We start from the raw sequence: 14284 nt of genomic DNA, 5'->3' as shown, positions 1-14284 counted from the left end.
CAAAGTCCACACCCAAAAAGAGGTTATAATTTCTGACCAAACTCTTAAGTTTCTCTTTAAGTGATTCCCTGCTTCCCTTCAACCCTCCAATCTGTCATACATAATCAGAATCTCTGGGAGTAGGACCTGACATTACACTTAAAAAGTTTATTAAAAAAAAAACTTTTAATTATTCTTTTTTATTGTGGTAAAATACATATAACATAAAATTTACCATCTTAACCATTTTTAAGTGTATAGTTTAATGGTATTAAATACATTCACAATGTTGAGGCGCCTGGGTGGCTCAGTTAAGCATCTGTCTTCAGCTCAGGTCATGATCTCAGAGTCCTGGGATCAAGCTCCCTGCTCAGCGGGGAGTCTGCTTCTCCCTCTCCCTCTACTTGTGCTCCCTCTCCCTCTCTCTTTCAAATAAATAAAATCTTAAAAAAAAAAAATTTCACAGTGTTGTGCAACCATCACAACCACCCATCTTGTAGCTCTTTCCATCTTGTAAAACTGAAACTCTTTACCTATTAAACAACTCCCCATTCTCTCTTCCCCTCAGCCCCTTACAACCACCATTATAGTGTCTTTATGATTTTTGACTATTCTAAGTACCTCATATAAATGGGATCAGCCAGTATTTGTCTTGTGACTGGCTTATTTCACTTAGCATAATGTCCTCAAGGTTTATCTATGTTGTAGCATACTGCAGGATATCCTTCATTTTTAAAGCTGAATAATATTCCATTGTGCTTATCTGTTCACTGGTCAAGAAATACTTGGGTTGCTTCCATATTTAGCTACTGTGAATAATGCTATGAACATGGGTATACAAATATTTCTTTGAGACCCTTTCAATTCTTTGAGGTATATACACCCAGAAGTGGCACTGCTGGATTATATATGGTAATTCTATTTTTAATTTTTAAAAATATTTATTTTTTTTAAAGATTTTATTTATTTGACAGAGAGAGACACAGCGGAAGAAGGAACATAAGCAGGGGGAGTGGGAGAGGGAGAAGCAGGCTTCCTGCTGAGCAGGGAGCCTGATGCGGGGCTCAATCCCAGGACCCTGGGATCATGACCTGAGCCAAAGGCAGATGCTCAACGACTGAGCCACCCAGGCGCCCCATTTTTAATTTTTTTGAGGAACTGCTGACATTTTATTTTTTGATCACCTGCTGACAGGTGACCACAATACCTGAAGTTTGAGAATCTGCTCTAGCCATCCTTCTTTCCTTTTTCCTTCTTTATTCCCTTTGTAAGTCTCCTCAACTCACCACAATACAGAAATAAAGTTTCATGTTACACTCAATGTAAATTTTTAAATTATTCTGTTTTTAAGTTAAACAGTAAGTAAAATGCTTAAGATTTTTTTTTTCCTAAGGAAAAGAGCTAAATTTGAGGAAAAGACTATGTGATTTCAGGATGTTCTAAACAAGTAAAGAACCTGGACTTTGGAGCCAGACTGCCAGAGCTCAAATCCCTGCTCACCACTTACTATAGGTGTAATGACAGAATTTCTTGTATTGTAAAGCAAGGGTTCGTAATCTGGGGTCCATGAAAACTTATAGGGTTTGGCAAATTTGGATGGGGAAAGAAATTATATCTTATTTTTGCTAACCTCTAAATAAAATTTAATTTCTTCCAATAATGAATGTAAGCAAACCATAGTAATACTAGCAGTACAGCAATGAGAAATTAGTATAGTGACCAGAAATTTTCATATTACTTTACAGCTCGATGTGCATATCCCAAAATAACATTTAGCTCATTGCTAATTTGAATTTAGTTCTCAGACCAACCAACAGAGCTTATATTTTAAAGCTGTTAAAGCTCATATTACTATGTCAGATTTTTAATATGTTGATTTGCTATAGTTCAACATAATTGGTTTCATTTCTGATCCCATATATTTGTTTCATTCCTTCAAAACATTCTGAGCAGGAACCCACAGCTTAACCAGTCTGCCAAAGGAGTTCTCTACATAAAAAAGGTTTAATGTTCAGAGCCCTTATTGTAAAGGATTAAACAAGTGATCATGAAACTGCTTAAGAATTGCCTGGCGGGGGGGGGGGCGCCTGAGTGGCTCAGTCAGTTAAGCTTCTGACTCTTCATTTCAGCTCAGGTCATGATCTCAGGGTTATGAGATCAAGCCCCTATTGGGGGTGGGGGGTGGGGGGTGGGGGGGGCTCTGCGCTGGGTGTGGAGCCTGCTTAAGTTTCTCTCTCTCTCCCTCTGCACCTCTCCAATTGCCTGGCATATATATAACTACCAAAAGAACACTGGCAATAATGGCACTGATATAGATGAGAAATATGGTGTCAACTTTATATCAATGCCTAGATTTTATGGATATACTTTGTTACCTAAATTAGCACATAAAGCAATCCTGCTTGGCACCCTCTTATTCAGTGGAAAAAGTCCTGGATTCTTAATCATCCCCCCCAGATTTTTCAGTAGGCCACCACCATTGCTTAAGATATTCATCCAAGTCGGGGCACCTGGGTGGCTCAGTCGTTAAGCATCTGCCTTCGGCTCGGGTCATGATCCCAGGGTCCTGGGATCGAGCCCCGCATCGGGCTCCCTGCTCGGCGGGAAGCCTGCTTCTCCCTCTCCCACTCCCCCTGCTTGTGTCCCCTCTCTCGCTGTGTCTCTCTCTGTCAAATAAATAAAAATAAAATCTTTAAAAAAAGATATTCATCCAAGTCCTCTCAATTCATTTTCTTCCACTGTCTTTTCTTTCCACTAGCTTTTCTTTCTTTTCTTTTAAAAAATTTTATCCATTTATGAGAGAGAGAAAGCAAGCATGTATTGGGGGGGAGGGACAGAGGGAGAGAGACAAGCAAACTCCCCGGCGAGCAGGGAGCCCGACGCAGAGCTTGATCCCAAGACCCCAAGATCATGACCCAAGCCGAAGGCAGACGCTTAACTGACTGAGCCACCCGGGTACCCCTCCACTAGCTTCTCTAAAAGTCTCCTGCTCGCTGATAGACACATTGTTTACTTCCACACCTTCCCACCTGCCAAGAAGGGGCACATTACTTTATAAAGTAAAGAGAAATCTGGGAATTATCACAACTGCCTCAGAAGTTAAAGAACAAATCACTATTATTATAATATGAAGACAAGAAAAAAAGAACTAGATGAATCTAAAGAATATTACTTATTCCTTAACATAAATCTATAGCCTTAATGGTACTGGTAATATCATTAAATCTGTACATATAACATGCCATTCTTTATAAAAGATCATTTTATTCTACATGATTTTAAAATTGTAATTTTCCAGTGACAGATCTTTCCTAACAGTAAACTTTATACTGTTTAAGGAATACATGGCTAGTTTGCCTTAAACCTAAGATTATTCAAGATCTCCTCTTAAGGGCGCCTGGGTGGCTCAGTCGTTAAGCGTCTGCCTTCAGCTCAGGTCATGATCCCGGGGTCCTGGGATCGAGTCCCACATCGGGCTCCCTGCTTGGCCGGAAGCCTGCTTGCTTCTCCCTCTCCCACTCCCCCTGCTTGTGTTCCTGCTCTCGCTGTCTCTCTCTGTCAAATAAATAAAATCTTTAAAAAAAAAAAAGATCTCCTCTTAAATCAACTTGAGTATCCACTAAGTACATTCATTATTTGATGCCACAAGGAATACATAAAGTGCCAAGAAAAGATGTCAGAGACCATAATACAGAAATGTGATGATGACAGTAAGAAACACAGGATGAAAGAGCTGAGATGGTTTCATGAAAAGAATGAGAATTCAAGCTGAACTGGGAATGAAAAGGGTATTCTAAGTAAGAAAAATAGCATAAACAAGCTTAGAGACAGAAATGAGCATATGGTCATGGACAATGAGAAGACCAACATGGTTGGAGAAAGTTTTAGGATAAAGCTATTATATAGATACTATATAGATATTATAAACCAGTTAGTAAAGGATGGATGACAAAGATAACCTCACTTCATAGGGCTCATTTGTTGAGTCATCCACTATTTATATGATTATTTTTTAAAAGTATGTGGGAAAAAAGGGGAGTAAACTTTATCAATAAAATAATTTCTCAATAGCACATAAATTTACTAAGCAAGATAGGTATGGCTATCTAATAAAACAACTGGCAGTAAAGTCTATCTTTACAGACTCAAATTACAGGTATTTACCTTGGGTTATTAGAAAGATGTGAGAAATCATAGGCTCTTGCCTTAGAGATCACTTTGATGAAAACTGGTGCAGCAGAACAGAAGAATTCCAGGAGGTAAGAGAGAACAATGAAACAAGTTTTAAATTGCTGCTGTTGTATTATATATGGTGCCTTAACAATGTATTTGCAGGACTGTTTTAAGTAAAGAGAACAAGCACTCCTTAATTCAGAATATGCTTTAGAGACCCATACTCTGGTTAATGCAAGAAAGGCCCCATTTAACAATGGAAAGAACTACACACTGCTTGCTTTGTCTCAGGATTAAAAGTGTCACACGCCATGTATTCTGGAAAAGGAACTATACCATCAAGAAGACTAAAAATCCCTTTATATGTCTGTTCACCCAAGTGGAATGTAAGTTAAAGTATTCCGATTCATCACAAAGATATAACCACAATCACAACACATTACCAAAGGGTAAAACTGAAGGGAAATACACCACAATGAAAGCAATCAAGCATATATTCATACCATACATACACTTTGTCTCTGATCTTCATAAACTCTGAAAGCATAATTATATCCATCTTAAATAAATAAGTAAACAAAAGCCCCAAAGGGTTAAGTAATTTGCCCAAAGCCTCATAGAGAGGCGCAGATGCAACCTAGGCCTCAACTCCAAAACACTGGCTTTCTTTACTGTACTACGCTGCCATATGTATAGTGAATTCTGAGAAAATTTTCCATTTCTTATTTCATAGAACATTAGAGCCAGTATAAGAAACTGTTTCATTTTGTACTTTTAAGGAGCTTTCACGAGAGATCTAAATTCCTTCCAGTCTATTCCACTGTCCCATATAAATATTACCATCTCTCATCAACTTATGAAGTTTGGCATGTAAAGAGTTAGGAGTTACTATGTATATAGGACATGTAAAGGATTGCTACACAAGTCTGGAGAAGAGGGGAAAAATATTTCTGGCTAAATGGCCAGAAAAGCTTTATAAATGAGGCAGAAACTAAACTGGGTCTTGAAGAATGGGTAGAACTTTGAAAAGCAAGATGCTAAAAAGAACATCTTGTGTTCAGAGGATAGTGAGCAAATCAGTTTGGCCTGGGCAACAGATATGTATATACTCATTCTTAAAGAGAAGCAAAACTTTAAAAAGGTAGTTGGTGCCAGCCATACTCTCAGTGTCTTAAATGGTGCTTTTGCAAGATTATTCTAAACACTGATATGTTATAAAGAATGAAAAGACACAGATTCAACAGTGTCTCCAATGTACTCCAAGGCTCTTGTGGGTAAAAGGAATAGGGAATCGTTTCTGTTCTCAATGAACTTCTAGTTGAATATGCATGGTGGTGGTGGTGGTGGTAATGAGTATGTGGGGAAGACTCTGAGACATGGGATAGGTGCATTAACAAAATTACAATACAATGTGATTTACTATGATAAATGCATAAAGGTTCTATAGAAACACAGGAAGGGAGAAACTCACTCTGCCTAACGGGGCTATGTAATGCTTCAAGGTGATATTTGAGCTGAATTCTTAAGATGGCTAAGAGTTAGCCAGGTGTTAAAAGGGAGGAGGTCACCTAAAACAAAAATAAGGATATGAAAACATAGAATATCAGGGCGCCTGGGTGGCTCAGTCAGTTAAGCATCAGACTCTTGGTTTCGGTTCAGGGCATGATCTCAGGGTCCTGGGATCAAGCTCCGCATGGTGCTCTGTGCTCGGTGGGGAGTCTGCTTGAAGATTTTCTCTCTCTCTCCCTCTCCCTCTGCCCCTCCACCCACGTGCACACACACACTCTCTAAATAAATAAACAAAATCTTTAAAAAGAAAGCACAGGATATATCCAGAGGACAATGTAGTGGAATGCAGAAGAGTATGATTAAGGTAGGCTGAGGCTGAATTACATTAATAGATCTAAACCCCTTCACTAGGGTCTTGAAAGTTTACATTTTATCCTATAGGTGATGTACAGACTGGCAGGTTTTGAAACATGGAAATGAGGTGATTATAATTATGCCTTGGCCAATTCTGGTACTACTCTATAAGTCAAATTGGAAGAGAAAAAGTAGAACCAGAGAAAGAAGAATCTGTAATATTTGATGAGTGAATTTGGAGGGAAAGAAGCAAAAAAAAAAAAAAAAAAAAAGACTTGGGTTTCATGGTTAGTGGACTAGAAGGATGGTCTAATCAAAATCCAAAAATTGGGAAGAAAAGTAAAAGCCAGGGAAATATCAAGAGTTTAGTTTTAGATATGTTAAGGTGCTAGTAATACCATGTATATACAAAATGGAAATGTCTATTGGCCAGCTAGGAGAGACACTGAAATATGGGAAAGTGGTCAGGAATAGAGACACATCTGGGAGTCATTCAAATAGAGGTGAAAGTGAGATAGTAAGTGGGTACACTTCAGAGAAGAATGGTAAGTGCTGAGGCTTAAACCATACTCACATGATTGAAGGGAGTAAAGGTAGGTAATATATGAGGGGGGAAAAGTAAAAGATAGAGAAATAATATGGTATAACAGAATATAATTTCAAGAAGTTAGGGGGTGGTGATCATTAGTTTCATCTTCATTAAATATATGTCAAGGATATGAGGACCATGCAAAAAAGGCATTAGGTTTATTGGTTAAGAAATTACTGGTGACCTTTACAAGGCACCTGGGTGGCCTAGTCGGTTAAGCTTCCAACTCTTATTTCCACTCAAGTCATGATCTCAGGGTCGTGAGATCGAGCCCCACACTGGGCTCCATGCTCAGTGAAGAGCCTGCTTGATAGTCTCTCTCTCCCTCTGTCCCCTACTCCCCCTCCTACTCTCGCTCTAAAATAAAATCTTAAAGAAAAATAATTACTGGTGACCTTTAGTATACTTTTAGTAGAGCTAAGGATGAGAAAGAAGAATCAAAATCAAATTATAAGGAAAGCTAATAAAGAGAAAATAAGACCTAAATATCATAAATAGGGGAATAGATTCAGTAAAAAAGAACATGAGATCATATGATACATGTCTTTCTCTGGCTGACTTATTTAGCTTAGCATAATACCCTCTAGTTCCATCCACATCGTTGCAAATGGCAAGATTTCGTTTTTGTTTTTTTGGTTTTTTTAATGGCTGCATAATATTCCATTGTGTGGGGAGGGTATGTGCTATGGTGAGCACTGTGAATTATGTAAGATTGATGAATCACAGACCTGTACGTCTGAAACAAATAATACATTAGATGTTAAAAAAAAAAAAAAAAAAGAAGATAGTAGGAAGGGAAAAATGAAGGGGGAAAATCGGAGGGGGAGACGAACCATGAGAGACTATGGACTCTCAGAAACAAACTGAGGGTTCTTGAGGGGAGGAGGGTGGGGGGATGGGTTAGCCTGGTGATGGGTATTAAAGAGGGCACGTATTGAATGGAGCACTGGGTGTTATACGCAAACAATGAATCATGGAACACTACATCAAAAACTAATGATGTGATGTATGGCGATTAACATAATAAAAAAATTAAAAAAGAGAATACGTCAATCCAATGAATATTATATATATATTCTCTTTAATTGCTGAGTATCAGAGAACTCAAAACAGTATTTAAAAAAAAAAGCAAACTGTAGACTGATAAATGGCATGTCCCTATCAGAATAGTCTACATCCTCCAAAGGGATGTACACCTGTGGTTGATAACACTCAGAGTGAGGATTCTAATTCACTTTGCCACTGCAGGAGAGGGGCAGGGAAGAGATTATTCTCTCCGCTTTCCCTTCCATGTGACTGTTTTGGGACACTGGCTAAGTGCCTTGCATACTCACCAGGTGCAAATAAGTGATGCAAAACAACCTCAACAAATTCCTGTTTACTGTGAGATGGGATATACATAAGTCAAGTTTCCAAAAGCAAAACTCAGCAGGCCCAGGCTTCAAACATGAAGTCCTTTCCTGCAGTTTGTTACAATATTCTTTGTACTCTCTATACATTTAATCCTAATTTTGAGAAACATAAGAGAAATGAAGAAAACAGATGGTGACAGAATAATGATATAAAGTGTATGAGTTTATAAATGCTTATAATTTTAGGGCAATGATTTGTGATCCCAAATCACTCATGATACTAGAAAACCACCCCCTTTCCCACTACTCTCAAAAATTGTTTACCCACAGCAATTTAAAAGGTTTGAATAATAAATTTACACAGGACAGTTGCTTACTGTTACCAAAATGAAAGGCAATCAAAATAGATATCTATATATATTCTTTCCACCTACAAATACTGCAATAAAATTTATCAAGATAAACAACTGCTAAACTAAATTTATTCACAAAGAACAAGGCAATTCGACTTCAGCTATTAATAAGTTGCCATTAATTTAAAAACCCTGAAAGACTAAGTAATACAAACTGAATACACAATCCATGTTACAATTAAACACAATCTTCACTAGAATTTAAGCTCCATATGAGCATTTTTGGTTGTGTTCACTACATATACCAAGGACCTAGAATGGTACCAGGTATATGTAGGCAGTTAATATTTACTATATAAATTCAATAAATACTTGGGGCGCCTGGGTGGCTCAGTTGTTAAGCATCTGCCTTCGGCTCAGGTCATGATCCCAGGGTCCTGGGATCGAGCCCCACATCAGGCTCCCTGCTCGCGGGAAGCCTGCTTCTCCCTCTCCCACTCCCCCTGCTTGTGTTCCCTCTCTGGCTGTCTCTGTCAAATAAATTAATAAAATCTTAAAAAAAAATTTAATAACTATAAATTCATTATCAAATACACAACTTCTAACCCAGAAGCAACAGAACAATTTATGTGTTACACATATTTCCTTAATCTTAAGGATAAAACCTGCACTGGAGAAATAAACATATGGGCAGGTTTCTGAGCTAAATTCTGTCCCTCAAAAACTGCCACCCAAAAACCAAGCTGAGAAGGCAAATTCATGGCAAGAATTATGAACTCTATTAATCTGTTGGATTTGTCAGTATTCCTCAAATGAATCAATCAAGTATCTTTGTATTCAATTTGTATGCAGGGCCAGCCCACATTAAGATGATAGTAAATATAAAGAAGATGGGGGGGATATTGCCACACTGGTTGATTATAGGAGAATCTTAAGTACCTTCTGTATGCCGAACACATGAATAGCATTTTATTGTTTTATGAAGTGCTTATATGTGTTCTCATTTGATACAAGCCTGTGAGGTAGGATATTCTCATTTTTAAAAAAATTTTATTTTATTATGTTACGTTAATCACCATGCATCATTAGTTTTTGATGTAGTGTTCCATGATTCATTGTTTGCGTATAACACCCAGTGGATATTCTCATTTTTAAAAAAGATTTTATTTAGGGCACCTGGGTGGCTCAGTTGGTTAAGCGACTGCCTTCGGCTCAGGTCATGATCCTGGAGTCCCTGGATCGAGTCCCGCATCGGGCTCCCTACTCGGCAGGGAGTCTGCTTCTCCCTCTGACCCTCCCCCCCTCTCATGCTCTATCTCATTCTCTCTCTCAAATAAATAAATAAAATCTTTAAAAAAAAAAAAAAAAAAAAAAAAAAAAGATTTTATTTATTTATTTGATAGAGTGAGAGAGAGAGCACAGAGGGAGTGCGGGAGGGAGAAGCAGACTCCCCACTGAGCAGAGAGCCTGACATGGGGCTTGATCCCAGGGTCCCAAGATCATGACCAGAGCTGAAGGCAGATGCTTAACTGACTGAGCCACACAGGCACTCCGGATATTCTCATTTTATAAATGAGGATGGATAGCCTCAGAATTTAAGTGCAAAATCACATTTTGCCGCTTACTAGTGGTAAAATGAAAATTTCACAATTACGGTCTCTAAAGTTTCTGGTCTCTAAAGACCAGTCTCTGAATGGTCTTGGGCAGAGCCAGGCATGCATCCATATATTTTTTTTTAAGATTTACTTATTTAGGGGCGCGTGGGTGGCAAAGTCAGTTAAGTGTCTGCCTTTGGGCTAAGGTCATGATCCCAGGGTTGGGCTTCCTGTTCAGCAGGAGAGTCTGCTTCTCAACCTCTCCCTCCGCTCATGTGCTCTCTTACTCTCTCAATTAAAAAAAAAAAACAACTTAAATTTATTTATTTATTTGAGAAAGTACGTGTGCATGCGGGGGGGGGGGAGGCACTTGGAGGAGGTGGGGGGAGGGGCAGGTGAGGGAGAGAGAGAAAATCCCAAGAAGAGGCCCAGCGGGGGGGGGGGGGGGGGAGGGAAGGCTAGATCTCAAGACCCTGAGATCATGACCCAAGCCGAAATCAAGAGTCGGACGCTTAACCGACTGAGCCACCCAGGTGTCCCCCATGCATATTTTTAAAACGCTCTCCAGGTAATTCTAATGTGAAACCAGGTTGCAAACTACTGAGATAATAAAAGTCTTTGAATGTCATCTTAAGAATCTACGTTGAGTTACGTCAAAAAGGTACAAAAGATGAGGGTAAGCCAATATTATAGTCATCAGCTTTAGTAAACACAGAATTTCCAAGTTTCTGTTGAGAAGTTGTAAATGCCTCATGAATACTCCTTGGCTTTTTACTTTTATGGAAATCTCCAAAGAACATATGAAAGCCAGGTCATCTTTTGGACACAAAAACCCTTCTAAAAGTCATCTATGTAAGACTGAAAGCAGCAGACACTCAAAGGAAAAAAAAAAAATCTAATTACAACATATCCTGCAACAGAATAGGGTCTCATTTGATTGGAACTGGCAGTGGAATGAAGAGGTCTCCTCTGGGCATTAGTAGTCCTTTGCAATTTGCCAGTATACTAAATTATAATGAAGGAAAAACCTGGTAACTTATCAGACCCCTAAACAACTGGAGAAAATGACAAAAAAGTTCATACATTTGTTCATCAAATACTTACTGATGATCTACCGAGTACCAGGCTCTGTTCTAGGATTTAAGATAAATAATGAGGAAGTTTCTGCCTTCTAGGAGCTTAGAAATTACTTACATGAAAAAGGAGGCAGTCAATACAACCAGACCTGAATGCTGACCTCAAACAAGGGCTGGATTAATCACTGGGTCATCCCAACTGAACAAAGTAAGCAACATGATTTTTATCAACATTGATGTCTCAAAATTCTAAGCTCCAGAGGAAATGTCTGTCACTCTGGGAGGAGATGTACTCTTGGGTGATTTGTGTTCTGGGTGTGGCTAATCCAAGCAGCTTTTAACTGGGTATAGTCTCAGTTAAGGGAGGCCTTTCATTTAACATCTTACATACAGTTGGACCTTACTCAATACAAAGAACTGTACCCCCTGCTTAACAGGGTGGCAAGTGGTATGCCGACAACTGTAAGCAACCACAAACATTATGCATTAGCCTGTAGCATTGGCTATACCAGGAATTTAAGACCTGGCTAGGGAGAAATGGAGATTGAGTCTCCAAAAACTCATGGTAGAACCCATGAACTAAAATCTGAACAGCAGAGGGCGGTGCAACCGATTTCTCAACAAGAGTTTCACAGACAGGAGCCCCCCAGAGATGGGCCACTGGCCTCAGTGTAAGATAAAACTTTCTCAGTGAACTCAACGAATCATAAAATATGCTAACTGTTCAGTGTTGGACTTATGTGGCTGTTTTCCATAACCCCTACTCTGGTCTGACCGTTAAAGCTCCCTTGTGGATACGCTTGACCTTACAGTTTGGGGGTGGGGATGGAATGGGAGGAAGGAGGAATGAAATCAGACTCTCAGGCTTCCCAAAAGAATGCTTACCCTTGGTTTTTGGAAAGAGTCTTGAAACTGTAGGGGATCACTTCCCTGAAAGATAGTCTGGTTGTTCTTGCCAGTGACATCGCTGACAAACACGTTACAACATAGTTTTGGGGGGAGGGGAGGAGTGCAAGAAACCGAAAAAGAAACTAATTCTGTGGCTTTAACCCAAGCCCCTCTCACTTCAAAAGGGCGTTCCAACAAAACTAGACGCCACTCCCTAAGTTTCGCCTTAAGACTAAGCACCCGAGCCACCCGCTCTGTCCTCCCCCAGCACGGACTCCAAACTTTCTGCCGCTCACATGGCCCCCCAGCCGTGGAACTCCTCCCGGCACGCCGGGCTCCGCTTACGGAGACTCGAGGCCGGGCGCGGGCAGGGCCAGAGTCAGAGGGAGAATCCGCGGCTCGCGTTCTTCCCCAAAGCTGACCGTACCTGTCCAGCATCTGCTGTAGGGCTTGGTCCGGCATCTTCCGTGGAGCCGGCGCACTCGGCCCTCCCCAGTGGACCTGGTCAGGGCCGGGCCCAGGGACAATAGCACTGAGAGGCGGCCGAGTAGGCCTCAGTCCGGCGGCAGCCGCGAACCCGCCGCCCAGCCTCCTGGGGTGGCTCCGCGAGCCCGGAGGCGGCGGTGCGCGTCCTGCGGGCGTCCGGAGGAGGCGGTGGAGAGCGAGGAGGAGGAGTCTGGGGCTGGGAGGCGGCGATAGCGGCCCGGGTTCCTGCCCGTCGGCCCGGGGTTCCGGTCCATGGACCGCGGGCGCCGAGTTGCTGCCGGCGGAGGAGCTACCTCTGTGAGGTAAGAGTCACCGCCTCCGTGCGCGCCGGGGTCACGACGCAAGGCGGCCCAGAGCAGCCTGGGAGATGTAGTCCTCGGACCGTCCCCGCTAGAGGCTGCACAGCCCGCCCTGACCACCGCCGCCGCGCCCGCCGCCGCCCGGCCGGCGCCCTCCCGTTTCCTTCCTCCAGGGGGAAAAATGTCCTTCGGGCCGTTTTCCAGGAAGCAGCAGGATGTGCCGCTCCACTGTCAGTAGCAACAAGGTCAGCCCTTCCTGCCTGTTTCTTTTCTCAGCTCTTGCCCTCAGGTGGGACCGAGCCAGGTGAGGGAAGGGAGCTGAAGGGCCATTTCTCGTCAGGGTCCCCAGCCCCGGTCGCGGCGTCGGGGCGGGCCGTGGCGGGGGTGGGGGTGGCAGAAGCGCCTTCAGAAGCCCTGGGGCGGGGGCCAGCCTCTGCCGCGTCTGAGCTCATTTTGGAGAGTTACACAACCCGCGCAAGGGGTTGGATGCACTGGTGCGGGAGGTTATTCCTAAGGGGTCGGTGGAGGCGGCGGGGGGCTGCCTTGACCAGATGGTTCCCACCGAGCTTCTCAGTGTGTGTTTTGGGGAGTGGCCGGGGTGAAAAGATTATTCTCTCCCTCTCTAGGAGCCTTCTAAAATGTGCCTGGTCTTTCCAGGGCTCGCCGACAGTCTCCAAATGGAACATGTTCGTGAATAAACAGCTCTTGCTTACTCAGCTGTGGGTTGTCAGGGGTGTTTGTTTCTCTCTCTGCTGCTGGTCACTGTTAACCATTTCCAGTCGCTTTGACACCTCCAAGCAGGTGGATGTGGGGGGCGGGGGCGGGGGCGGGGGCGGAGGGGAATCAAAAGGGAAAAATCATCAATCACTCGTTGGGTTATTCTTTGACGCTCCAGGGACAGCTTTGGCGGGAGGAAAAAGCTGTTGGCTAAAACGAATGCGTCTTTTGGACGACCTGTGGCGTTCTCCAGTGCTGTGATTCGTAGGACGTCTGGTAGTTTTCCCTCGATTATGCCTCATTTGTGCTGCAAGATGTTTGACTTTTCTTTAAAATTAAAATGTGTCTTTATGCTTTTTTTAATGTGGAATTTTACAGTCAGCTCTTAATTCTCTGTTTAAAGTTTGCTTCCTGAGTATATTTGAACTAGAGTGTACGTTGCCAGAAAACAAAACAAAACAAAAACATGTGAACAGAAGTTTATTTGGGCTCCAATTTCTGAAAGATGCTTTTATGAAAGGCTTTGGGAATTTACATGACTAATTATAATTAACGATTCACCTTTTTCTCATGAAATGTAAAACAGGCCCCCGCTAGTGGAGGGAAATAAGAATTTAGTTTACTCAGGGTGTTTGGTATTTTAAATTCCTATTTATTGCTCCTCCTACCGGGTAAGCCTTCCCTTACTGTGTATTTATCTCTTAAGTAGTTGTCCGCCAAGGAGATGAATATATACATCCTGCTCAAAAATTAGAATTTGATCCTAGCATATTAAGTAGGCTAGTGCCAACTCCATCTAGTTTTATGATTTACACTAAAAGGAGTTCTCACCTCATTTTATAATTCCTATTTGAACCCAAAATTGGAAAGTAATATGATACAGTTCTGTTGATAGAGAAGCTGTGTGCAGATTA

At 41.7% G+C, this 14284-nt stretch overlaps 2 protein-coding genes across 2 annotated transcripts in view; one reads left to right on the top strand and one right to left on the bottom strand.

Moving 5' to 3' along the window:
• Nucleotides 1-12634, bottom strand: part of MARCHF5 (membrane associated ring-CH-type finger 5) — a 50363-nt gene extending 37729 nt beyond the window's left edge. The window contains exon 1 of the mRNA XM_035025098.1: nt 12296-12634. Coding sequence (XP_034880989.1) covers nt 12296-12330 — 35 coding nt within the window. The 5' untranslated portion in view covers nt 12331-12634. The remainder of the gene's footprint in view (nt 1-12295) is intronic.
• A 265-nt stretch (nt 12635-12899) lies between these two features.
• The window catches only part of CPEB3 (cytoplasmic polyadenylation element binding protein 3), a 188748-nt gene continuing 187363 nt past the window's right edge, over nt 12900-14284 (top strand). Inside the window, exon 1 of the mRNA XM_035025066.1 lies at nt 12900-12957. The gene's annotated coding sequence lies outside the window, so the exon portion shown is untranslated. The remainder of the gene's footprint in view (nt 12958-14284) is intronic.

The sequence above is a fragment of the Mirounga leonina genome, unplaced genomic scaffold (assembly GCF_011800145.1).
Source record: "Mirounga leonina isolate KUSES-001 unplaced genomic scaffold, KU_Mleo_1.0 Mir_114, whole genome shotgun sequence".
Taxonomy (NCBI): Eukaryota; Metazoa; Chordata; class Mammalia; order Carnivora; family Phocidae; genus Mirounga; species Mirounga leonina.
This window is presented reverse-complemented; position numbering and strand designations above follow the sequence as displayed.